Here is a 22,921-nt window from a genome sequence, read left to right on the forward strand (position 1 = left end):
CAATTTTTAAGCATGCAAGAGGCAGCTGTGCATAGGAAGGACATAGTCTGTTCTCTATATCCGTTTGGGGACAAGACCAAGTCTTAAATTGTGTGTGTGGGAAAAGATCCCAGTTGGATCCTAAGAAAACCCATCTCTGTGCCATGAGACCCAGGACTTTTCTGGGAATGCTGGGACATTCCTGGGGATTATCACAGGACCCCAGTGGGAACAGGATTCTGAGGAGTGCCCACCACAGCAGCAGATCACTGGGGCCCCACATGCTGTTCCCCAGTGCTGTCAGCGGGGCAGAGGTGGGTCCCCACCAACACTCCTCTGGACCCAGCTGTTGCATGATCTTTATTGTCCATAAGGCAGAGCCGACATCTCTGAAGGGCCACTACAGAGCTGGAGGCTGTGCACAGCCAACATTGTCATTTTGCACCCGCCAGGGTGGCCCCATCCCATGCCAGCAGTGTTGCTCACAACCCCTGGCACCACTTCAGGCCCAGAGCATGCTGAGGGCTGCAGCTGTATTGCTGCTTCCTCCTCTTGCCCCAAAGTTTAGGCATGTGTGTCCATGGGCTTAGGCAGTACCCTGGCTCCTGACGGAGGCCCTCTGCTGCCAGCACCCTGCTGCCAGCACCCTGCTGCTGCTTGTCCTTGGGGGCCACCCCAACGTGTCCCAGCAGTGTGGGTGCTGTAAGTGGCTGGCACCATGCCAGGGAGGGGATGGCACAGTCCTGCTACAGGGAAGGCGCTCTTGGGAAGGGGCACTGCCATTTGGCTGCTTGGCCCTGGAGAGGACGAGCAGCCCCTTGTCCCCACAGCACTGTTCCAGCAGGCTGGGGCCAGCGCAGCCTCATGCCTCCTCAGCGGTGGCATCAATCCCTGCGTAGGTGAAGTTCTCAAACAGGGCCATGTTCACGTAGGCCTGTGGGGGAACTCCAGTTAGGAGCCAGTTGTGAGCATGTCCACATCTACCTCCTGTCCCCACTAGTACCCACATGGATACTGTGCCCTGTTGTCTCCCTGCACCCAAAAAGTGATGGTGGGGTTAACCCCCATGGTTCTGCCGCTACCACTCACCTTCCTGGCCTCCAGCATGCGGATGAGCTGCATGGAGATCTGGGCGAAGGGAGGGCGCTCGTAGGGGCGGTCGCGCCAGCACTGCCGCATCAGCTCGTACCTGGGGGCGGAGAGTCGTGGGCGGCTCAGTGCGCACAGAAGGAGAGGGGACAGAAAAGCTCCTTGCGGGGGATGGGGGAAGCAGGCAGGAAACTAAAGCCAAGGAAAGGTGTTTAGGTGTGGAACCCCAGCCCATTCCTCAGCCACAATGCAGAGGCAACCAGGCAGAAGCTACTGAAAGTTGGCGTGAGCCCTGTGGGACAGTGGGGTTACGTGGGTGCCACCACCAGCCGAGGCTCTGTCCACTTACACCTCGTCGTCGCAGTTACGTGGCTTCTCCATGCGGTATCCCTGGGGCAGCTTCTCATAGAGCTCGGCGCACGTCATCCCGCAGTACGGTGTCCCCCCTACAGCCAGAGACACCCAGGGGCTGAGGAGGTGACAGTCCCTAGGGTGTTCCCCCCCAGGGCCCCAGGATAACCAGACCTACAGGGACCTGAGTGAAGGCAGGGGACAGGGAAGAGGCTTACCCAAGCTGACAATCTCCCAGAGCAGGACACCGAATGACCACCTGAAAGGGGACCAGCCGAGGCTGTGACAGAGTGCCCAGCTGTGCCCTGCTGATGGGCACAGGGCAAAGCCCAGGGTGGAACAGGCAGCCAGGGCTTGGGCTGAGCCACAAGCTCCTCAGGAAGATGCACCAGCATCACCTCCTGCCCTTGCAGCACCCAGAGCAATAGCATTGCCTCTGTGACTGCACCAGAGAGGAGTGGAGGCAGCCGCAGCCATGCCCCAGCCTGGTGCCCCCGCCTGCAGCACTTACACATCGCTCTTGGTGGTGTACACACTGTAGTTGAGGGACTCGATGGCCATCCAGCGAACTGGCAAACGGCCCTGTGGAAAGAGAGAGCCACCATCAGGGCTGGAGGGGTCCCTCCTGGGTGGAAGACAGCTGTGATCCAGCCAGTCCTGCCATGGTGGGTTGGTCACATTGACGTTGGGCATCCTGCCCACCACACTGGTGCAGGCCCCATGGGGATGTTTCACTCCTGGCTCACCATTGTCTTCTTCACATAGACCTCCTCCCCTCTGGAGAGGCCAAAGTCGGCAATTTTGGAGGCCAGGTTTTCTCCCACCAGAATGTTTCTTGCTGCCAGGTCCCTGTGAATGAACTGAAAGGAAAGAGCAGTTAGCAGGAGCTACGTGGTCCCTTCTGCTGGCCCCAGGGACCTCATGCCCCGATGGGGAACCCCCAGGCCTCAGGGAGAGGGTGATCTGAGGGGCTTGCTGAGATGTACCTGCTTCTCACTCAGGTACTGCATCCCCTTGGCCACGTCCGAAGCAAACTGGAGGAGCTGCTGGGATGTGAGGGTGGAGGCAGTGCCGTGCTCCTTGGCAAAGGCTGGGTCTGTCTCCAAGACTCGGCTTTTGCGGAGGAAGTCGAGGAGGTTTCCATATGGAGCATACTCAATGGCGATGTACAGGTAGCCTGGGGGGTAGGAGGAGGTTGGGCTACTGGGGCTCTCCCCAGCAAAAAGGAATAGAGAGCTGGGCAGAGGTTGTGGGGCAGGGTAGAATGGGACAGCCCTCACCCTTGTTCTCACAGGCACCCAGCAAGTTGATGATGTTGGGGTGATGGCCCAGTTTGCACAGCACCTCCAGCTCCCCGGCAAAGTCCCGATGGTCATTCTCTGAAGCAAATTCTGGAAGCAAAGAAGGGATGAACACCTCAGGCTACAACAGGGGCCTTTCCTCTGCTTCCCTGCAAAAGACTCCTGATGCTCCCCAGCACAAGCATGGCCCAGGACACAGCTGCAGCAGTCAGCCCACCCTGCCTGCCTCCCCCAGCACTCACCTTTCAGCATCTTGATGGCTGCATTCATTTTCAGGCCGTCCTTTTTGATCATGGCCCTGATTACCTGCCCAAAATTGCCCTCCCCGATCATATCCTCAAACTTGATGTCTTCCCACTCCAGGATGGGGTAGCTGAGGGGCTCAGGCTGCGGCTTGGGCCGGCGTGTCAGGGTGAGGGTCCCCGAGTTGAACTGTAGGATGGTCTCTTCCCCCTGGCAGATGGAAGCAGGTGAGGTTAGAGGCACCGGGCACCTGCCTGCCCATGCGGCAGTCCCAGCAGGACAGGAGTCATGGGCAAGGGTGGGCTCCGCACCCTCTCCGTGTGGAAGTGAGGTCTGGCTGCATCCGGACTGGAGGCTATGGAACGTGACCTGGATCGGGCTGGGACCTGGGGAGCAGGGGACACGGTCCTGGCGGGGCAGGCGGCACTCACCGAGCCAGACTGGTACGTAAAGGTGCGGCGCCGGTGGAAAAAATTCTTCTTGATGAGGAAAAGTGCCAGGAGAGCAAAGAGGATGGTGAAGCAAGTGACGGACACAGAGCCAACAATGGCCAAGAGCAGCTGCTGGTCTGTTCCCGCCTGCTCAGTGCTCTGGCTGCCCAGGCTGGGCGGCACGCTCAGCACTCCTGCCAAAAGGAGGAATGGAGGGTTGTGGTCCATGATCAAGCCCTGCCTGGCCTGCACTAGTGGCCAACCACCATGACAGCAGCCCTCTCCCAGCACCAAGATCCCCAATGAAGATGCCATAACCATATCCTGAGCTCCCGGTGCCACAGTGGCACAGAGGGGAAAGTATCACAGCCCACTGTGATACTTTCCCCTCCTGACACTGAACCACTGGTTTATGGACCTCCAACCAGCTTTGGGTCAAGCTGTGATCTCCTCACATGCTGACTCTGCTCTGCTCCCCCAGCCCCTTGATTCACATCCCCTGCTGCCCAAGGCAGAGTCACTCTGTAGGTGCCATGATGTCATCATGCCACCCCTGCCCCTGTAGGACTAGGAGGAGCAGGTTTTTTTAAGACACCAAGAGTTTTGGTCTTGGGCTACTGCTTCAGAGCCACGCTCAGAGGTCACAAGCGCTCCAATCCTTCTTTGGTGACCAGAATCTGAGCCCAAGCTGCAGCAGAGCTGTGAGTCCCCTGCCTGCTGGGACACTCCTCTCACCATCCCCGAGGGTCTTGGTTTTCACAGGCAGGCTCCATTCCCCTGGCACATGGGAATTGGCACGGACACGAAACTGGTAGCTGGTGCTGGAATTGAGGCCCCCAACAATCTTGGTGGTCTCGGCGCCGCTGTCAGTGTCAATCCACTGGGGTTCACTGGTGCCCCCCACCTGCTGCAGCTCCACGATGTACTTGGTGATGCCCCCGTTGGGGTACTCGGGCACCTGCCAGGAGAGCCTGACCGCAGTGTCGGACACAGGCTCTGCCGAGAGCAACTGCGGGGAGGAGGGCCCTGGGACCAAGAGAGAAGAGTGTCAGACCCAGAACAGGGCTCCTTGTGCTGACGGGGCTCAGTGCTGATGTTAGGATTGAACCCTGTGGATGGCAGTGGCAACCAGAGCCAGGTCAGCTTTGAGGGATCTTCAGGTACCCCTGACCCCTGCTTGGAGGAGGTGGAGGTGCTCTCCATGTACCACAGTGAAGCAGGACTGTACTCCCAAATGTTCCAGCCACACCATCTGAGGTCTAAATGAGGTCTAGTGTATTGACTAGCTCTTGTGACATTTTATTTCTTCAGGTCTCCATCACATACTGCCTGCCCACCACCTCCTCTGAGCCCCTCCTGCCTGCCCACATCCCTAACCCTAAATTTCAAAATCATACAAAGCTCTTACAAGAAGAGACCAGAGAAAACCTGTCATCCCTCAAGCCTGATGTCTATCAGTCCTTTCAGTGTGTACCATATGGTGCCAAGCCCCCCCCCCCAAGTCCTCATGTATGCCTTTCCCCTTGGTTGCCAGAAAGGTTGGTCAGGCTGGTGCTCCATCTCTGCATGGTCTTCCACCTACTTCAGAAGCTGAGTGTGTGTGTGCCCACAGGTGGGACTGCAGGGCTCCCCAGGCCCTAGTGACCATGCAGCAAAATTACCTGGCAGCAGGGTTAAAGCAAACCAAAGGGAAATATTTTTTCATGCAGAGTATAATTACATAGAGGAACTAGTTGCTACAGGCTACAGTTGCTATTGTAAAGGCTGCAAGTATAGACAGGTCCATCAGGGTTTGAGCAAGGGTGTAGAGAACAGATCTGTTTGTGAGCATCACTCATGATGACCTGAATGTCACATTCAGCTTAGGATGTTTCTCAGCTCCTTGGTGCTGGAGACTGCAGGGTCTAGAGAGGAAAGGAGGGCCAATTTTCCCCAAACAGCTGTTCATGTTCTATCAGAGACGGGATAAGGAGCAGCCAGACCTGGGGATGGTTGCTGTTACAATTATAACTGATTTATCATTGTAATTCCCTGTTAAGAGTTCCCAGCATTCCACTGGACCCACCTTTACTGTTGATCATGACCTTATAGGGATCAGAGGGTGGCCCCAGGCTGGTGCAGTGGTACACCAGCACCTCCAGCCTGTACTCCTTGTTAAACTCCAAGTCCCCGATGCGGGCAGAGAGCACAGAGATGGACGTGACGTTTTTCTCAGAGACCAACCGCCTTGCAGAGTCAAAGAGGTGGACAATGAACCCATGTGCTGGCTCATGGTTGCTTGGCAACTTCCAGTTGACATGAAGCATATTTTTCTCTTCTATGGACCAGCCTTCGATCACAGGTTTGACTGTGGGCTCTGCAAACAAAAAGGCAGCAAAATCTCACGACGCATCAGCTGTGAGACCTTTAAAGCTCTGTTCTGTGCAGGGTCAGGGTCAAGGAGATGGAGGCTCACCAAGGCAGTCAGTCACCATGATGGCTTCGGGACCCTTGCTGCCCTCCCCACCAGCCCCTGGCCGGCTCAGCTGCGCCTTGACAATGTAGGCGGTGACTGGCCGGAGGTTCATGAGGGTGATGTTCTCGCTGTTGTCGACTGTTGGCCAAGAAAACATGTCAAATCCATGCCCATCATCCACAGTCTGCCCTGCCACTGACATCCTCCTCAGCATCACCACAGGGGGCCTGATATGGAGACATCTGCCCACCCCAGACTACACCTGCCACACACAGGTTCTAACTGTGTTCCCCAGCCCTTCAGACACATACCCACAATGGATGACCATGCAGAATTGTCATCCTTGGGCTTGTAGAAGAGCTTGATGGAGGTGATGGGTCCGTCCCCAGAGAAGCTGTCCACAGGTGACACCACGAGCTGGCGACTCTGCTTGGCCAACAGCCGGGGGGCACTCAAGGGCACTGGTGGCACTAGGGGGGAAGAAGGGAATACCACTGCTGGGACTGGGAGCAACAAGGCATCTGCCACCTCTTGGCTCCTTTCAGCTTTGTCAGGAAAGTCTTTTAAAATCACCCAAACCTGCTGGCACTGTAGCCCACGATGGGAGGCACCCAGTCAGGTGCAGGGGTGGTATTGCCCCACCATGCTGACAGCCTCCCGCAGCAACCGTGGCTTGTTGTGCTAATGACACCACACTTTCCTCACCTCGGATATTGACTTTGACTTTCCGGCTGTCGTGGCCCCCGGTCGTGGAGACCCGGCACTCCCAGAGCCCCGTGTCCGCCTTTGTCAGGTGCCGCGCCTCGAATTCGCAGGTGATTTGCTTCGGCTCGATGATGGTTTTAATGACCTGTGGCACAGAAGGTGCTGTCAGCCCCTCCACTCTGCCCCTGCCTCAGCCCCCATGAGTCAGAAGCTGCCCAGAAGCTGCAGGTATTCTTGAGGGAGCTGTCAACATGGAGATGGTGGTGGGGCAAGGGTACAGGGCAGTACCTTGAGCACAGTGCCATCAGCCTTGCGCAGCTCCACGCTGTCCCTGGTGGGCAGTGGGTTGCCAATGGCCACGCAGCTGATGATGGGCTCTGAGCCCAGGTTGAACTCCAGCTCTGAGGCCAGATGGATGATCTGGGGGAACCGGTCTGGTAGACAGAAATCAACATTAGAGCTGGCCCTGCTCCTCCCCTACAAGAAAGCCTGACACCTTTTCCTGGACCCAGATGCGGCCAGACTGTGGTGCCAAGGGAAAGGTGATGGATGCTGTGGTCCAGCCCTGATCCCCAACCCACATGCTGGGCTCAGCAACACTCTCAACACAGATAATGCTGGGATACCAGACCAGATGTTGCCCTTGCAACGTCCTGGTTTCTACAGACTTGGATCTAATTCCGCAGCCAAGGGGTCCTGCTGAACCAGTTGGCAAGACCAATAGCCAATGGCCCTCCCAGCTACTGATGAGGAAGGAGCCAGTGCCCACTAGAGGGTGGGGGATGGAAACCTGCCACAGCCCTGTGCCAATCTCACCTGACTTCTCACAGTGCTGCCCATGCCAGCCTGCAGGGCAGACACAGCCACTGAAGCGGTTACAGCTGCCTCCATTTTGGCAGGTGCACTCCAGGGCACAGTCAGGGCCATAAAATCCTGAGGGACAGGCTGTGGGAAGAGAAGAGCTCACTGCTGCCCCTGGCCATGGCACAGGACCATAGAGACAGCAAGCAGCTGATGCAGGCAGCAGTACTGCTCAGCCTGTGCTGACCCTCAGATGTGGAGAGGGTTGCAGAGGTGCTGCTGGAGAGCAGCCAGGCCCTGGAAAAAGCCCAGCTGGGTGAGAGCTATTGGACACCCACGTCCCTGTACCTTGGTCGCAGCGGGAGCCACTCCAGCCCGAGGCACAGGAGCAGCCATAGGGGTCCAGAAGGCAGAAGCTCAGCCCCCGGCAGCCCTGGGCTCTCTGGCACGTCTCCTGGCAGTTGCGGCCAAACTGGCCTTCCTGGCAGGCTGGAAAAAGAAGCATGGTGTGCCCTCACCCACCATTCATCCATGCACTTACTGCTTGTGCGTGTCACAGAGCTGGCTTGGGTGCCCCAAGCCCTGTTATCACCACCTCAAGGAGATGTGGGACACATGTGGGTGGTCCAGCCCTGGCCCAGAAACAGAGGGCACTGAGGGTGGGGAGGCACTGGGATGAACACGGCATTTCTAGATGGGGATGAACACGGCATTTCTAGACACAGTGCTCAGGTCTAGGGGTGCAAGAGAGCCCTCACATATGCCCTGGGCACAGCACCCAATGCTGGGCAGGCGAACCCACCTCTCTCACAGCGGGTGCCCATGAACCCTGGAGGGCAGATGCATTCGCCAACGTGGTCGTGGCAGATGCCACCGTTCAGACAGTCGGGACAGTCCTTCTGACAGGATGGTCCCCATTTCTTGGCAGGGCAGGCTGCAGAGAGAGCAGAGGGGGCCAGAGTACCACCTGCTGCAGGGCAGGGTACGGCTGTCGCCAGTCCCAGGCAGCCAGGGCCCTGCTCACCTCTCACGATGAGGCGGTAGAAGGCACTCCACAGAGGGCTGTCCCCCATGAATGTGGCACTGTAGACACCGTTTTCGCTGACACTGACATTGGGGAGTGTCAGGACAACGTGATCATCCTGCACCTCGCCCCGGTCTGTGGTTTGGTAGTAGGTGCCTGCAAGGGGACAGAGGGTTATCTGTGACCTCCCATGCCCCCAGGGCTAGTTCCAGGCACCAGGTGGGAGCAGCTCCAGCTCTGTGTCTGCTCTTGGAACTACTTGCCGTTTCTTTTCCACATAACATCTGTCTCCTTCCTCTTGAGGATCCTGGCAGAGAAGGTGGCCACCTCAGCAACATTCACAGACTGTGTGGCCTTCACTGGGAAGAGGTGGGCTGCAGAGGAGGAAGAGGCACAGATTGCACAGCATTCAGCCCCCAAGGGCACTCACACCCGAGGGCAGTGCTGACACCCGGTCACACCAGGACACACCCTGGCATGTTTCTGCTGGAATGTCATGACACATCTCCCTGCCCACTCCATGTAGAACCCAGGAACCCCCAAGCCTCTGCAGGAACAGGGCTCCCTTCCCAGCACCTTCAGCACCTTCAGGCAGACACAACGGAATGGGATTTGGCACCCTGCCCTCTGACCAGCCCACCATCTGCACAGGACACTGGTGGCAGCAGTCTGGGGAGATGACATCTGGAACAAGTGTGCATGGTGCACCCCGCCTGCTGGTGAGGTTTGGAGTGCTGCAGGCAGGGAAAGCAGGGCTAGTGAGGGGAATTAAGTGTGCAGGAGGCTGCACTCCAGCCCCCAGGACCAGCAGCCCTGTCATGGCTGTCTTCCTGATTCCCCAGGTGCTGGGGTGTGCAGCAGCAATGAACTTCTGGAGTATTAATGTGAGTCAGCTAGATCCCAGCCTGAGCACAAACAGGGCTATAAATACCTTAAGGCCTGGGAAACCAAGCCCTGGGCGTGCCAGGACAGACACAAAGGAGGACACAGGCGGCTGCTGGCTTTTGGAGCCTGGCAGTACTCCAGCTTGCACACACTAAAAGGAGCCACGCCGGGCTGGAGCTAAAACACATCCAGCCCTGTGTGATACCCTTCTGAGTCCAAGGACCAGGAGGAAGCAGCACACGCCGCAGACGCCCAGGGAAGGGCACCGCAGGTCACACTTGGCAGTAATTTCCCAGAATCGCCTCCCCATCTACCCCTCTAGTTGGGATCTTTCTTCCATGGACTTTGAAGCCCTCAGTGGTGGGCTCACTGATATGACCCTCACTCTGTTTCAATCCACCTCACTCTCAGGCAACAATTCCCTGGGGACCCCCAAACACAACACTTTGCATTTGTGCACGCTGAGTTACCTGTCACTCCATCACTGAAGCCCTCCCAGGCTGCATCTCTCCCCTCTCTGTCACTCCGTAGTGCATTCTTCATCTCCCCAGGCAGCTCAGGGAGAGCAGCCAGCATGGCTGCTTGTTCCGCTCTTTGCACCCACAGCTGGTGACACAGGTCCACGCAAAGACCTCATGCCATGCCAGTGGGAACTCCCTTGTGTGACAAGAACCACTGCTATTCCTACTCTCCCTTTTTTAGTCATTTACCCATGCAAAGATCACTCCTGCCACCCCCTGGGTGCAAGTTTATCTCAAAGAACCTCTGAAAAGGATTTTTCCCAGTTTTCTCCAGGAATTTGAGAAGACAGTATCAATTTTTCACAGCATCCTCACTGCTGCCAGCCCAGAGACCCTACCACTGCAGACCCAGCTGCCTCTTTCTCAGGGACCACAACACCACATATTCTGCTCTTTATTACAGTTTCTGCTAATTTACCAGGTTCTGACTTGAGTTTTCAGACCTGTAACTGCCTACCCAGAAGTTTTAGGAAAGTCTGGTTTCCCAAGGGCAGCAACACAGCCTTGCTCACTGCACACCCAGCCTGGTGATGTCATGCTGCTCCATTCTGCTATTTATCACCTGTCTCCTGCTAACAACAGTGGCATTTTAGACAGATTCTCCAGCAAAATTTCCCAACCTTTCTGTTGTACACACAGATACAAAAAAATTTAAAATGTTGGTTTTCTGCAGTTGTTTTTCTGGGTGTTTTTCTGCTCTGGAAAGTGTAAAAGATAGTTTATTGACAGATTTAAACACTTCTGAAATTGCTTCTCAGGATCTCTTTGGTTTGCTTTACTTTGTTTTTTCAGTAATTCTTCCAAAATTTATCAAACTTCCTAAGTTCTTCTCCATGCATGACCTTTCGGGAGCTGCCAGCTTTCCTCTAACAGCACTCCCCACCCACTGTTTAATCACCCTGACCTGCTTTGTTGTTCTCTCAGGTTAAACAGGAGAGATGGCAGACACCAAGCCCCTTCAGTGGCTTCTGTATCCAGCCCTCCTGCAAACGTGTAATTTTTTCACTTACTTTATTTTTTTAACTTCTCCTCTAAACAGAGCAATAGAAGCTTCTTTGGAACCTGTGAAAAGGACACCTTTTTGGCACTTGTAACTCCCACAGGGGCTCCTCCAAAGCGCTATTTTATTAGCCTGGCTAAGTGGACCCAGGAGTGGGGACTGACTGAGAACACCCCACCATGGGAAGCACTGTCCCAAGGATGGAGCCTCAGAGCCATCACCTCCATCCATGATTTATAAACAAGGACATCTGGGGGTGCAGAAATCCCTCTTTGCTCCTCACTCCATGCTGCTGGTCATGTCTCCCACACTCTCTCCATTAGCCTCTGCCCCATTCCTCAGTGCCGCTCTGCTTGCTCAGACAATCCAGCTCTGTTTCCAACAGAGCCACTGCCATTTTTCAGCTTGAGCCTCTTTACAAGGACAAAAGCTGAGACCTGCTCCCTGGGGGATGCTTAGGCCACACCAGTAGCCTCTGTAACGCAGCTTGGAGACACTTGATCTCCTTGCTGAAGCAGTGTCTTAACACAGGCAGGGAAACTGTATCCCCTCCTCTTAGTCTGAGCACAAGGACAATTGGTTCAGCTAGACTTTCTAAAAAAGAGCTAGAAAGCATCCTGACACAAATATCACAGAAAATTTCAGTCCTAATAGTTTTGCAAAATCTCAAGCACAGGGAGGGGAGGTCGGAGGGGCAGTGTGGGAGCGTGCTGCCCCAGGTGGTATCCCTGCTGCTGGTCAGCCCAGGGAGGCCCTTTGGATTCTTATGGCCCAAAATAGGAGCGGGAGACGAGCCCAGCACTGCTCTTGGCTACAGTGCAGTCTGGCAGTGGCTCTCAGCAAGCCCCACTGCTGGAAGGGTGATGTGCTGCCCCGGGATGGTGTTTGTAGAGCACCTGGGGAGGCTGCCAAAGATCTGCGCCAGCACTACCTCCTCCCCTTGAGCCTGTGGTGGAGGCATGGGCTGGCACAGCTCCAAAGGGCTACCCCCTGCTCTGGTTAATGATTTCCAGACCCCACAGCCTCCTCCAAGGGCACTCAACTTCCTCTTGGACCTTGCCATTCTCCCAAGCCCCATTATAAATACAGATGGCTCCTCCATGGGGCTCGACCATGCTCTTCCAGCTGAACATCCCTTCCACCTCCTTTCCCATCTCCCTGCCACCAGTGCTGGTGGACCCCAAACCTAGCTTATGGGTCACCACTGTCCTCCCACCACCCTGCCTGGTGCTGGGATTGTGAAGCACAGGGCAGGCAGGTCCCTTGTGCACCCGACTGGCAGTCAGGGACCTCCTGCTGCCCGCAAAAGCCACTCACCATTGTGGCTGTTGTGCACATAGACCACCTGGGCCTGCTCGGTCGGGGTGCGCCCCAGGCAGTAGAGGATTCCCACCAGGTCAGCCTTGGAGAAGCCCCTGGCCTGGACTTGGTTGCTGCGGTTGCGGTAGTTTTGGAAGCCCATTTTGGGGTGTGTCATCACGATCTTGTTCTCCCGCTCGATCTGCAGGTAGCTCACGTCGTGCTCCCCCATGACGCAGGAGAGGAAGAAGTCGGAGTGGGACAGGCTCTGCACATTGGCGACCAGGGTGATGTCCAGGATGGCCCCTGGGGTGAGGGGGGAGCACAAGAGCGCATCACAGCTGGGCAAGAGCATGGCCACACCTGCCTTGCTTCGGGGCCAGAGCCTGTCACCCAGATGTCTCCCCCTTTCCAGGACATTTTTGCCACCCCCAGCCCAGAAGGCACAGCTAGGGCAAGCAAGGTGCATTGAAGACACATTGGGATGACACAGTGCACATTTCTGCTCTCCTTTTGGAGACCCTAGCTGGATCAGCTCCCCAGCATGAGCCAAGCATGCTTAAGAATGGGGGTCTTGGGGTGCCTCTCCTCCATTGTCAGAGAGAGGCAGCCAGGGGCCTCTGAGAGCTCCAAATGGCTGATCACAAAGGGACATTTCCTCCCTCCCAACCCTGCTCCGATGGCGCCACTGAGCTTCCACAGCTGCCTCTTCCCACCAAGCCACCCTGAGGCAGGGGCTGCTCACTTAAGACAGATGAAAAGGAGCAATTTACCTGCCAGATGTGGGAAGAGAAGCAGAAGATAAAGCTGGAGTCCCATGTCCTTAGAGCTTGTTCCAAATCTGGCAAAGGTCAGAAAATCCCCAGCATTTCCTGGCTACGAGGGTCAGAGCTGGAGGCTGTGGCTGCCTAGGAGCTCCACGTGAGCAGCAGCTCAGGTCCGCTGCTCCCTGCCCGTGTCCCCCATCTCTTCGCCGTGCTGTTGCTTGACTTCCAGGGCAGCTGGGACCACCTCCTGTGGTGCACAGCCTGGACACGGACTGAGAGATGCCCCTGTTTCTCTGGCTCCGTGGCCAGCCAGCTGCTCAGAAGCAGGGCTTGCTGGCCAAGGGGCCCCTGGGCTCCCCTGCCTGGTGGCAGCTCTTCCAGGGAAAGGCACCCGCCCACCCCTCCAGGGCTAGGACTGCGTGCTCAGGGTTCCCTGAACCATGCTGAGCCCCTAGCCCAGGCAGGAGGTGCCCCGACCCTGCTTTTCGTCCAATGTTCAGAGTGCCTCATGCCCCAGCCCGCCGGGGCAGTGGCATCCCCATCCCCTCGGTGCAGCCCCGTGGCTGATGGCTGTGGGAAGGGCTCTCTGGAGCAGGGAAAGGAAAGGGGCCAAGGGGCCGTGGCTGGCTGGCGGCGGCGGAGCCAAATCCTGTTTCCCATGCGGCGTTTCCTGCTCTCCACCCATTGTTTGGAGACGGCCCTGACTCCAGGAGCCGTCGGGAGTAGCCCTGCACAGGCTGTCCCCCGGGGAGCGGCGTGCGGCGAGGCTGAGGCCGCGCACACCTCGGGACGCCTCAGCCTCTCGCCGCCACGAGCCGGGGTGCGGGGCACGGCCCACCCGGGCTCAGGGGTGCGGGGCACGGCCCACCCGGGCTCAGGGGTGCGGGGCACGGCCCACCCGGGCTCTGTGCTTTGCCAGGGCTTGACTCATCCTGCAGGGGCCCATTGCGGGGACACTGTCCGGCTTCAGAGGGGCTGAGTGGGAGCAGAGGCAGGGTGCCAACAAGCTGCCCAGCTCACATGGGAAGATGGCCACTGCCCCAGGAGAAAACCCTGTGGTTTGTGGTAAACATGTCTGGGGGGAAGGGGAAGCAGGAGAAAGCCTGGCTTTCCCTGAGCGCTTTCCCATGCACAGTGCTGGCATGGGCACAGCACAGCATGGCCTTGCTGCAGCCCAGCCCCAGAGTGCCTCTCACCAGCATGGAGGCTGTGCCACCCACCAGCAGGCTCCAGGCTCTTTGCCTGGCAAACAAAAAGCGTTCCCCAGGAAATCACCATAAGCTTCATGCACCAAACCTCACACTGCTTCACAAATCAAACTGTTCCCATGTGAAAGGCAATGTGAAAGCCAGGGCTGCCAGGGAGTGAGTCTCATGTTTTGATGTGTCCTGGGCCCGTGCTGTATCCGGCCAAAAATCTAAAGCACACATGGAGAGGAAAGGGAAATCTATTCATCGCTTCCGACTATTTACAGAGTGCTCTGGGGCCGCGGTGCCCATGGCATGCTGAGGGAGGGATGGCAGTGAGCAGGGGCTCCTACAGTGCAGCTGCCTGGCCACCCCACGGCAGGAGGGGTGGAGAGGATCTGAAGAAGGTGGATACCAGGTACAGCTGCCCTCTTTTGTCTGGAAAATGAAGCTGGCTATAGAGGCCACTCAGGTTCAGAACTGCATGCTTACATGTGCAACTCATTCTGTGCTTCCCTTGCAGCTGTGGGGGAGCACATCAGACGAAGCCCGAGTCAGAGTGCACTCTGTGAAATGCCCTCTTTCAGGAGGATCTGTTTGAGCATGGGATTATTTACACAGAATTTTTACGGAATGGGAGCCATACAGGGTCATCTCTGCACCGGACCATTCCCAGGAGATCTCAGGGATCCACTGAGGAATCTGACACAATGTGATTTGTTTGCTTGTGTTTTTCTCTAGGACCACCTGGATAAGAGCTGTGCTGTCTATATGTGCAGATTCCTTTGGCTGGAGGAAGGATAGTTTCTGGGAAGTTTTGTGGTCAGCCAGGACCTTACAACTCCAGTTTATCTGTCTCTGGAGGAGGCACTAGAGGGATAGGTACAGCTGAGCAGAGCAGTAGCAGCTCTCCACACTTGCTCTCCTGCAACATGGAAAACTTCAATTGCCCAATCCACAGGACACTCCAAGTACCTGAATATCTGCTGACTTCATGATCCTCAGCTTTTTTGCTGAATCACAACAGAGTAAAAAAAAAAAAAACAAACAAACAACCCCAAAGACTGACAAAAATACCGCTTTTTGTTATCATTTGCACATTCTAATGCATGGCAGGACATGCCAGAAACCATAATGCACAGATACATTTCCTGATAGGAAATGCAACTGCTCTGCAGATTCACCAGTGGACTGGGCTGCCTCAGCAACACTTTCTAGCCCTACTTCTCTGGATGCTTGTTTTGTTCTATGTGCTCAGTGGGTCCTGGGGAGGCCCCGTAAGGCTAGGCTAAGGACTGATCCCACCAGGCATAGGAACATCCTGGAAGCGGGGTATTTGAACATCCCCAGCCCTCCTGGGCAGCTGGGAAGCAGGAGCTGCCTGCTGCCTTGGCATCCAGCACATGCCCACAGAATGAAGGACAGGCTGCTGGGAAACCCTTTCCCTGAGGAAAGGGTGGGACATGTGGCTGTGGAGGGGCCCTTTGGCAGCTGGGGGAGGAGGGGACATCCTGTCCCAGCTGCCGACAGTTCCAAAGTGCTCTTGCTGGCAATCGGCTTCCTGTCGATGAGCAGGCATGGGACCAGGGAATGGGGAGAAGGGAAGAGAGCTTGGGGCTCCCTCTTGCTTCAGAGGCAAAGCCAGGAGCAGGTGCAGCCAGGACTTTCCCTGCCTGGCCTGTGGCTCTGTCAGCCTTGCCCACTTACTCACCCCATCACCTGGGGGCACAGAAGCAGGTCTGGTGTGCCAGCAAACACCCATGAGATGCTGCTTTGACATGATTTCTCAGACTTTCACTGACTGCATGGCAGGATTGGAAGGGAGAACTACTGTTAAGTGGCAGGTCTGCATGGAGGGTGCCGAAGGTGGTGGGGCACTCCCATCCTCTGGGACCTTCATGAACAGGTGCTGTTCACTGAGCTGCCGCTGCTGGGCCCAGAGACCTGCCAGTTTTCTGTATGCTTTAAACACCTTTCTGCTGGAATTCCAGCAAGACCTTTATTTTCATGTAGGATACTTTCCTGCTGCCTCAGCCCCAGCTTCCCCGGCTGGGGCTGGCTGTGTGCCCCTGTCCCAGGTGTGTGGACCAACACCTGGACCAGACTCAGGCCACTCTCCTCCAGTGCAGCATCTGAGGGCAGATGCCACAGCCGTGCCCTCTCCTCCCTCTGGAGGCTCCCCAGCACTCCTAGGGTCCTGCTGCCACCTCGGCAGCCCCCAAGGCACCCACAGCGCAGCCGGCAGTCCTGGTTACCGATCACGGGTGGCCACACGGCAGGGAGGTGATGGGGCGCGGCTGTTAATGTGTAACTGGCACAGCCACCTTTCACCAGCTCGGGAGGAGCGGGGCCGGGGCGCAGCGGGGCCGGGGCGGCAGCCAGGCTGGGTCCCGGGCGCTGCTGTCTGCGGGGCCGGCGTGTGGGGACTCGGTGGCGGCCCTGAGCCGTGCGGCCGCGGCCACACCTCGCCCGGCAGGGCCGGCTCTGCCGGCTTCCCAGCTTTCCCCGAGACTTGTTTTTCTGGCCGGAAGTCTCCTAGAGCCAAATGGCTCCTACCTGCCTGCTCTGCTGGGTCTGTAGCCTCCTCTGCGTCTGGTCAGTGGTGATGGGACACCCCTGCAGCCTTGACCACCAGGTAAGGGGGCCGTGGGGGCTGCGGCGCGGGCAGCAATGGGGGTGGGCAGGGCCCCGCTCCTGGTCCTGCCAGCATAGCTGGGGTGCCACGGCACAACAGGGCCTGCCAGGCAGCTCCAGCTCTACACGGCTCAAGAGAAGAGAAGTGATGAAAACCCACGGGAGGCAGCAGAGTTAATTGGGAGATGTGCTGTGCCCGTGGCCACCAGCCACAGGGGTGGTTTGCACATGCCCAAAGCCTGGCTGTCCTGCTCCCAGCCTTGGGCTAAACATGTCATGTTGTCCAGCCTGTTCACCAGAGCACAGCCTGGGAAAGCATTGTCTGAGTCATGGCATTTCTGACTGTGAGGGTCTCTTGGTTGCAGGTGTAACATAGCCGCCCATAAGGGGTGCATGGCAAGCAGCCACGAGTCACATCCCTGAGGAGGTCCCAACCCCTCACTCCCCCAATGCATGGTGATGCAGTGACTGGAGCCAGGGTCATTGGCAAGCATGGGGCCAGGATCCTTGAGCACCTAGCGAGGAGCAGGAAACACTGCTAAGCCACTGGGACAACCACTGCAGCCAGCAGCTTGGCTGCATCAGGAAGGAGCTGAGAGAATGAAGGAAAGTGGCTGTCATAGGCCACTGACCTTTCCACTGAGCTCTCAGTTATTCCACCCAAAGGTTTGCACTGTTTTCCAAAGCCTCCCTGAGCCCAGCTGTGTTTGAGCTGGAAACAGGGCCCATGTGGTGCCCCTGTGGCTTGGCCCAATTATTACCCAATTATAACCTCAGTATCTGAGGTTTTTAAGGGCATATCTGTTCCTGTATCAAGCAGGAACAGCAGGGTCTGATAAGAGATTTAGGTGGACAGGAGGATGAAAAGACAGGTGAAGGAAATGGAAAGCCCAGCTAGCTGGAATGCAGCCAACACAGAAACCCAGGACTATGGACCACAGTAAATTTAAAGCACAACATCTCTGCTTGTAAGGTCCACAGCATTTAGCAGGAGCTTGTGCCTGCCCAACCAAACTTAAATTGCTGACCTGCTCTCTGGCAGCTTCAGTTTGGACACTTGACCCCCCCTCCCACTAAAAGCCCAGGCATGAGTAACCCATGCTGTGGACTGCTCCCCAGAACTATTTGAGTTGGGGCACCCTGTTTTACTGGTAAAAAAAATAAATCCAGCCATGTGGGTTGACTGATCTTCCATCCTGCTGTGCTGGTCTTTTGGGACAGGGAATGGTCCTTGGCCTGTTTCATTTCCTAATACTGACACAGCCAGCCAGCAGTAAGCCACAGCTACCTACCGTGTATCCTCAGGAACGTGGCATAGATGGAAGCATTGGAGCACTGTCCTGCACAGGCCTAGGGAGCTGCTCCAGGCATGGGTGACTGGTACAGGTGCCTATAGCTCTACAGCCTGGTCAGCTTCCTGCCTGCCCTTGCAACAGGCAAGGCTCACCTGCTTCCCTGCTCCAGCTGGGAGGATGCCCCTGTGTCACACAGGAACTCCCAGGGGGCTGGAGGTAGGGATCCAGGGGAGGAAAAGGAAGGCCCTCTGCAAACTGACCCTGTATGACAACTGCCCTGTATGGAAGGACAGGGAGGTGACAACTTGCTGACTTTGTACTCATCCATTTGGGTTTTTCCTCCAGCCCTGCATGCTCCTTCTTTACTGTTTCAGTCATCTGCTCTCAGTCCTGGGCTGTCCTGCTCATCTTTCTCCATTTATCTAGGCCCACTCCAGTCTGGTAGTTCATGTGTTTTTTCAATGTGTGTGTGTGTGTCTTTGCTTTTTTAAACTCAGCAAGGGTAATTAAGACATTTGAATCTTTGAGCAGTCTCTCTATGGAGACACTCCCCATCATGGATAGCCCATCTCAAACAGTAGCTCTTTTCCCAGGGGTGGGCCAACTGCAGTGGGAAGACCCTTCAGCATGCTCCAAGTTCCCTTCCACGAAACATCACCAGTTTGGACCTCTCCTTCAACTCTTTGGTCATGCCCCATCACAGGACTCTCTTGCAGCATTTCCCTTCCCTGCACTCTCTCAACCTCTCCAGCAATGCCAAGCTCACGCTGAGCCCAGCAGTCTTCTCCAACCTCAGGGCACTGCGTCTGCTGGACCTGAGCAGCTGCAGCATCAGCTACATCCACATGGACACTTTCAAGGGCCTGGGAAACTTGCACACCCTGCTTCTAAGAAACAACAGCTTGCAAGAGCTTGATGTCCCTTTCCTTTTGCCGCTGAAGGCTCTTTTCCACCTGGACCTGCAGCACAACGCTCTGGTCTCTGTGGACACTTGGAGCCTGCAGCTGATGGAGACAGTCCCACAGGTCCGTCTGGAAGGGAACCCCTGGGCCTGCGACTGCAGCGTGCACCCTCTGCAGCAGTGGTTGCGGCGCAGGCGAGGTGAGTGGAGGGCATGGGTAGCAGGGAGTGTGTCGGGCAGGCAGAACCCTGAGTGTAGGAGTCTTGCTTGATCCATTGTCTCCAACCCCTGGGCAAGGTCTGAGATGGCTCTCTGTCCTACCCTGTTGAGGGACAGCAAACCGAAACATGATGTGTCGGTTCCTTGCTTGCAGTTACACAGGATACCAAGGATTTTTAAGAATGTCAGCAGAATAATTTGGCTACTCTTCTGGGAAATGGGTTGCATGTACACTTTGGCCTCTAAATACATCTTTATGTGTCTTTGTGGAGTGACCACATTTTCATTGTTGAGGAGTTGGCAGCTCTCTCTGGAGCCAGGTCAGGCTCCAACCATCTGAGTTCAGCTCTGAATAAGAGCAGTGGGGTTTCTGTGGGTATCCATGAATTTGTCTGTATCCAGTTTAAAGGAGCTGCTAATCAGAGTCACACACAGTTCCTTGGTCAGGGGATTTTCCCTTTGGTTGTTTCCTACAATATGCTGAGGGTCAGCAAGTCTGTAAGGCAGAGCCAGGAGCACCTTGCAATGCAACCCACCAACCCAGGAGCAAGCGTGGATCATCTTCTCTAAATTGGAGAGGGAATGGGTGCAGACCCCCATCCCACCTTAGCCCATTTGTCTCCCAGCTGTGCAGGTGACCTGCGTGTCCCCACCGGGGTTGAGGGGCCAGGAGATCACAGCTCTGGATTCTCAAGACCTGGGCTGCCAGATTGAGCAGCGGTTTGCTCGTGAGCTCAACACAACACAGCAGATCACAGTGACTGAGAGCAACAGTAAGTTGTGCAGATTCAGAGGTGTCCATGAGGTCTAGCACCTTCCTGTCCTCCATCATACTGGATGGGGCTGCAGGTGGAGACCCCCTGCTCTGCCCCACAGTCCCAGAGGCTCAGGCTGCTGGGCCATGCTGGTGCAGTGGCTTTGTGGGAGGGTGGCCAACTCCTGGAGGTGTTTGCTGGCTTTGTGACAGAAAAGTTAACAGGTGCCACAAAGCCACATGGAGCAGAGAGTCCACAGTGATGGGCAGCAGTACCAGCCAGCTGTCAGGCAGTTTTGCCCCCAGTGTTCACACCCCCTTGGTAGCTGGTCTAGGTGAAGAGCATTGGTGTTGCTCCTAATGAAAGCGATTTTGTGCTGGCTGCACACTACAGGCAGGCACAGGGCTGGAGGATGGGGAGCACTGAGTGTGCCACAGGCTGACCATGTGCCTTTCCTGTGTCACAGCCACTGCACTGCCTGCCGGGAAGGGGGGAAGGAGCTGGCCATACCTGGTGGGATTCCTAGTGACAGCGATTGGCATCTCCATCCTGATTGCACTGGCTGCCAAGTGCAAGCTTGCCCACAAGAACTTCGCCAGCTACCGCCACCGGCCACTGCCTGAAATCAGCTCCATTGGAGGCAGGCCCATGGAGGATAGCAGCAGCTGGGACAGGGGCTCCTGTGGGAGCCATTCCATAGCTGATGCTGCTGACCTGCAAGCTGAGGATGATGATGGCTTCATCGAGGACAACTACATCCAGCCCAGTGAGCAGCTGCCAACAAAAGAGGAGCTGGAGTTGCATCGCTCCATCTGACCTTACAAGCTTACAGCTCAGCCACCACTGCTGCGACCTCTTGCTGTCTCCCTAGCTCCACCCCTTTCCTACCTGTCCTTGGCTTTGGGCCCCATATGTTTGGGGCAGGAGGAAGGGAGCAGAGAGAAGGAGAGAGAGGGATGGGCTAGGAATGATGATGGAGGCTGAAGGCAGCCGGTCCCAGAGTGTCCCAGCATGACACCAGTAGGCTGCACTGCCGCAGGGACACCAAACCAGGTGCTGCTTTCCCAGCCTTGCTCAGATGCTGAGGATGAAGGAGGTGGTGCCTATCGTGCCTGGGAAGCCAGGTGAAGTGGGAAGAGGAGCCTGCCCTGGTGCTGCCATGGGGTCTTAGGCACTGGCCCCACTGCCCCATGGTGCCAGACCCAGCCCTGCTCTGTCCCTCAATGCATTGTCACTCTGAGATGTGATTAAAACATGATTTAGCCCTGCCTCTGCCTGCAGTGGTTTGGTGGGACTCTCCCAATGGCAGTGCTGGGAGGAGACCCCAGCCCCACAGCTGGGGTGCAGCTTTTTTTGCATGTGCTTTCAAGGACCATAAATACATTGCTCTAACTGTGGTGGTGAGAGACCACATCTGTGGCACAATGAGTGCTCTTGTCCAAGCAAATATTTCACCTGCTGTGGTGTAGGCAGCCCTGGTGCACCATCACAGGGTTTGTGTGCATGTCTCTCCAGCCACAGCCCTTCTTTCTTTTCTCTCTTTCCTCTCCAGGAAGACAAGCTAAAAGACACCTTTCCCCTGTCAGCTCTGCAGAGCTGAGCAAGCTCATCAGTGCTGCCAGTTGCAGTGCCAGGCCTGTGCACTGGGGTGAGTTGACCCTCTCCCTCAGCACCCATTACAGAGTTCCATGTGTCTCTTCAACCGTAGAGTTGTATGAATGCAATAATTTTTACATTCCTGTCATCTTTGTGGTATGATGAACAGCACATGAGATGCAGGTAACTGCAAGTTATTTCTGTTGGAGGTGGTCGTGCCTTCATGGGTTACTCTGGAGTTAAAAGCAGGAGCAGCAGTGGCATTCACCTTTAGTAAGTGATTCATAAGGCTGGTAGCAACTGATTGGGAAGATTTCCCAGGGCACAGCCCAGTCATTACCATCCCTGATAGCTCAGGAGTCTCTTTGTCATGCTCGAGAGCATGAGATAACACATTTCTCAAAGCTCTGCCACACAGCTAATTCCCCCACCTCCTTCAAATCTCTATTTCGCTGCTAACTGCCTTTCTATTTCTCCATTCATTAAAACATTTAATGTATAAAAAAGGTAAATAATACACCTCAGAGAATGCAAACCAAAGAGGAAAAATGGGTCAGGCATTGGATGGATGAGACAAGCTAGAAAGCAAATGTGCCACTTGAAGCCTTGAGCAGGAGGAAAACCCGCTGTCTTCTTTCAGTGGTCAGCCAACTTTTGCTCTTAAATGCCATATTTCTAAAGTGAGCTTCACTTTTTCAGTTACTGTCTCATAATTTGCCTTCTGGGCTTATCAGCAACCTATGAACATACAATATACACTGTATTTTTCTAATATCTTTTAGGTAAGAGATTTAAATCTGAGAGCTGGGAAAAAGCATTTCAGTTATCTTTTGGAGGGTATTTTCTGGGCTTTTCAACATGCTTTTCAATCACATGAATTCATGCTAGATGCAGTCTTTTCTTTTTAGTCTCGGTGATGTCTTAAAAGAAGTTAAAAATACAAGTGCCCAGGCTTATTTGTCCAGGATCTTACTCACCAGTCCCTCAGCACTTAGTGGTTGGGTGGGTTGTCTACTTTGACCCTGCTCATAAGTCCACCCATTTATTTTTTAGCCAAGCAGACATGGTTGGTTTTCTTGTGTGTGTGTGTGTGCGCGTGTGTGTGTGTGTGCGTGCGTGTGTGCGTGCGTGCGCGCGTGCGTGCGCGCGTGCGTGCGTGCGCGCGTGCGTGCGCATTTTCTGCCCTCAGGCAGCTGCAGTGCAAGTGGGCAGGAACCTGGCAACTCATGTTTGGGGGAGAAATACATCTGGCATGCAGAGCTGGGAATACAAGGGGTCAGAGCAGGAAAAGGAGAATCCTTCTCCAAGGGTCCACCCAGGAAGCTGCCATGAGGGCCTGGCTGAGGCTGGCTGGGAGCAGGAGCAGGTATGCAGGCAGACTGGTTCCAGGTGCGAGGCTCAGCCCTGCCACGGGGTGAAACAGCTTCTCTGTAAACAAGCTAGCCAGCACTGACATATTCAGGAGGCTTTGTGTGCTCCATGT

General features: G+C 55.8%; 2 protein-coding genes across 5 annotated transcripts; one reads left to right on the plus strand and one right to left on the minus strand.

Moving 5' to 3' along the window:
• Positions 1-326: 326 nt before the first annotated feature.
• On the minus strand, positions 327-13,475 carry TIE1 (tyrosine kinase with immunoglobulin like and EGF like domains 1). Of its 3 annotated transcripts, none has more exons than XM_018912341.3 (23): positions 12,858-13,475; positions 12,103-12,390; positions 8,643-8,753; positions 8,380-8,535; positions 8,158-8,289; positions 7,704-7,844; positions 7,371-7,499; positions 6,843-6,988; positions 6,555-6,699; positions 6,161-6,319; positions 5,850-5,987; positions 5,460-5,750; positions 4,130-4,420; positions 3,275-3,588; positions 2,963-3,173; positions 2,700-2,810; positions 2,406-2,596; positions 2,166-2,279; positions 1,931-2,001; positions 1,638-1,678; positions 1,418-1,514; positions 1,069-1,168; positions 327-913 (listed from the first exon to the last, which is right to left on the minus strand). In XM_018912341.3, exons 1-23 carry the CDS (start codon positions 12,901-12,903, stop codon positions 842-844), a joined length of 3,495 nt encoding a protein of 1,164 aa, XP_018767886.1. In that variant the 5' UTR covers positions 12,904-13,475; the 3' UTR covers positions 327-841. The 3 variants fall into 3 exon arrangements, with proteins under 3 accessions (XP_018767886.1, XP_009086877.1, XP_050833359.1); XM_009088629.4 differs by having other exon boundaries at positions 3,395-3,588; positions 12,858-13,472; XM_050977402.1 differs by lacking the exon at positions 7,371-7,499.
• Positions 13,476-16,434: 2,959 nt separating this feature from the next.
• C8H1orf210 (chromosome 8 C1orf210 homolog) lies at positions 16,435-21,110 on the plus strand. Of its 2 annotated transcripts, none has more exons than XM_009088628.4 (4): positions 16,435-16,673; positions 18,561-19,068; positions 19,714-19,860; positions 20,309-21,110. In XM_009088628.4, the coding sequence occupies exons 1-4, from the start codon at positions 16,584-16,586 to the stop codon at positions 20,656-20,658; spliced, it is 1,095 nt and encodes a 364-aa protein (XP_009086876.1). In that variant the 5' UTR covers positions 16,435-16,583; the 3' UTR covers positions 20,659-21,110. The 2 variants fall into 2 exon arrangements, with proteins under 2 accessions (XP_009086876.1, XP_030082693.1); XM_030226833.2 differs by having other exon boundaries at positions 18,909-19,068.
• Positions 21,111-22,921: the final 1,811 nt, after the last annotated feature.

This window comes from Serinus canaria, chromosome 8 (genome assembly GCF_022539315.1).
Source record: "Serinus canaria isolate serCan28SL12 chromosome 8, serCan2020, whole genome shotgun sequence".
Taxonomy (NCBI): domain Eukaryota; kingdom Metazoa; phylum Chordata; class Aves; order Passeriformes; family Fringillidae; genus Serinus; species Serinus canaria.

Excerpts from the sequence above, each read along its gene's own strand:
- TIE1 (XM_018912341.3), bottom strand. The coding sequence starts at position 12,903 with ATGGGACTCCAGCTTTATCTTCTGCTTCTCTTCCCACATCTGGCAG. Across the intron at positions 2,597-2,699 it reads GGGTGCCTGTGAGAACAAGG|GCTACCTGTACATCGCCATT; the intron begins GTGAGGGCTGTC and ends CCTACCCCCCAG. Across the intron at positions 1,515-1,637 it reads CTGGGAGATTGTCAGCTTGG|GGGGGACACCGTACTGCGGG; the intron begins GTAAGCCTCTTC and ends CTCTGGCTGTAG.
- C8H1orf210 (XM_009088628.4), top strand. The coding sequence starts at position 16,584 with ATGGCTCCTACCTGCCTGCTCTGCTGGGTCTGTAGCCTCCTCTGCGTC. Across the intron at positions 19,069-19,713 it reads GTGGTTGCGGCGCAGGCGAG|CTGTGCAGGTGACCTGCGTG; the intron begins GTGAGTGGAGGG and ends TTTGTCTCCCAG. Across the intron at positions 19,861-20,308 it reads CACAGTGACTGAGAGCAACA|CCACTGCACTGCCTGCCGGG; the intron begins GTAAGTTGTGCA and ends CCTGTGTCACAG.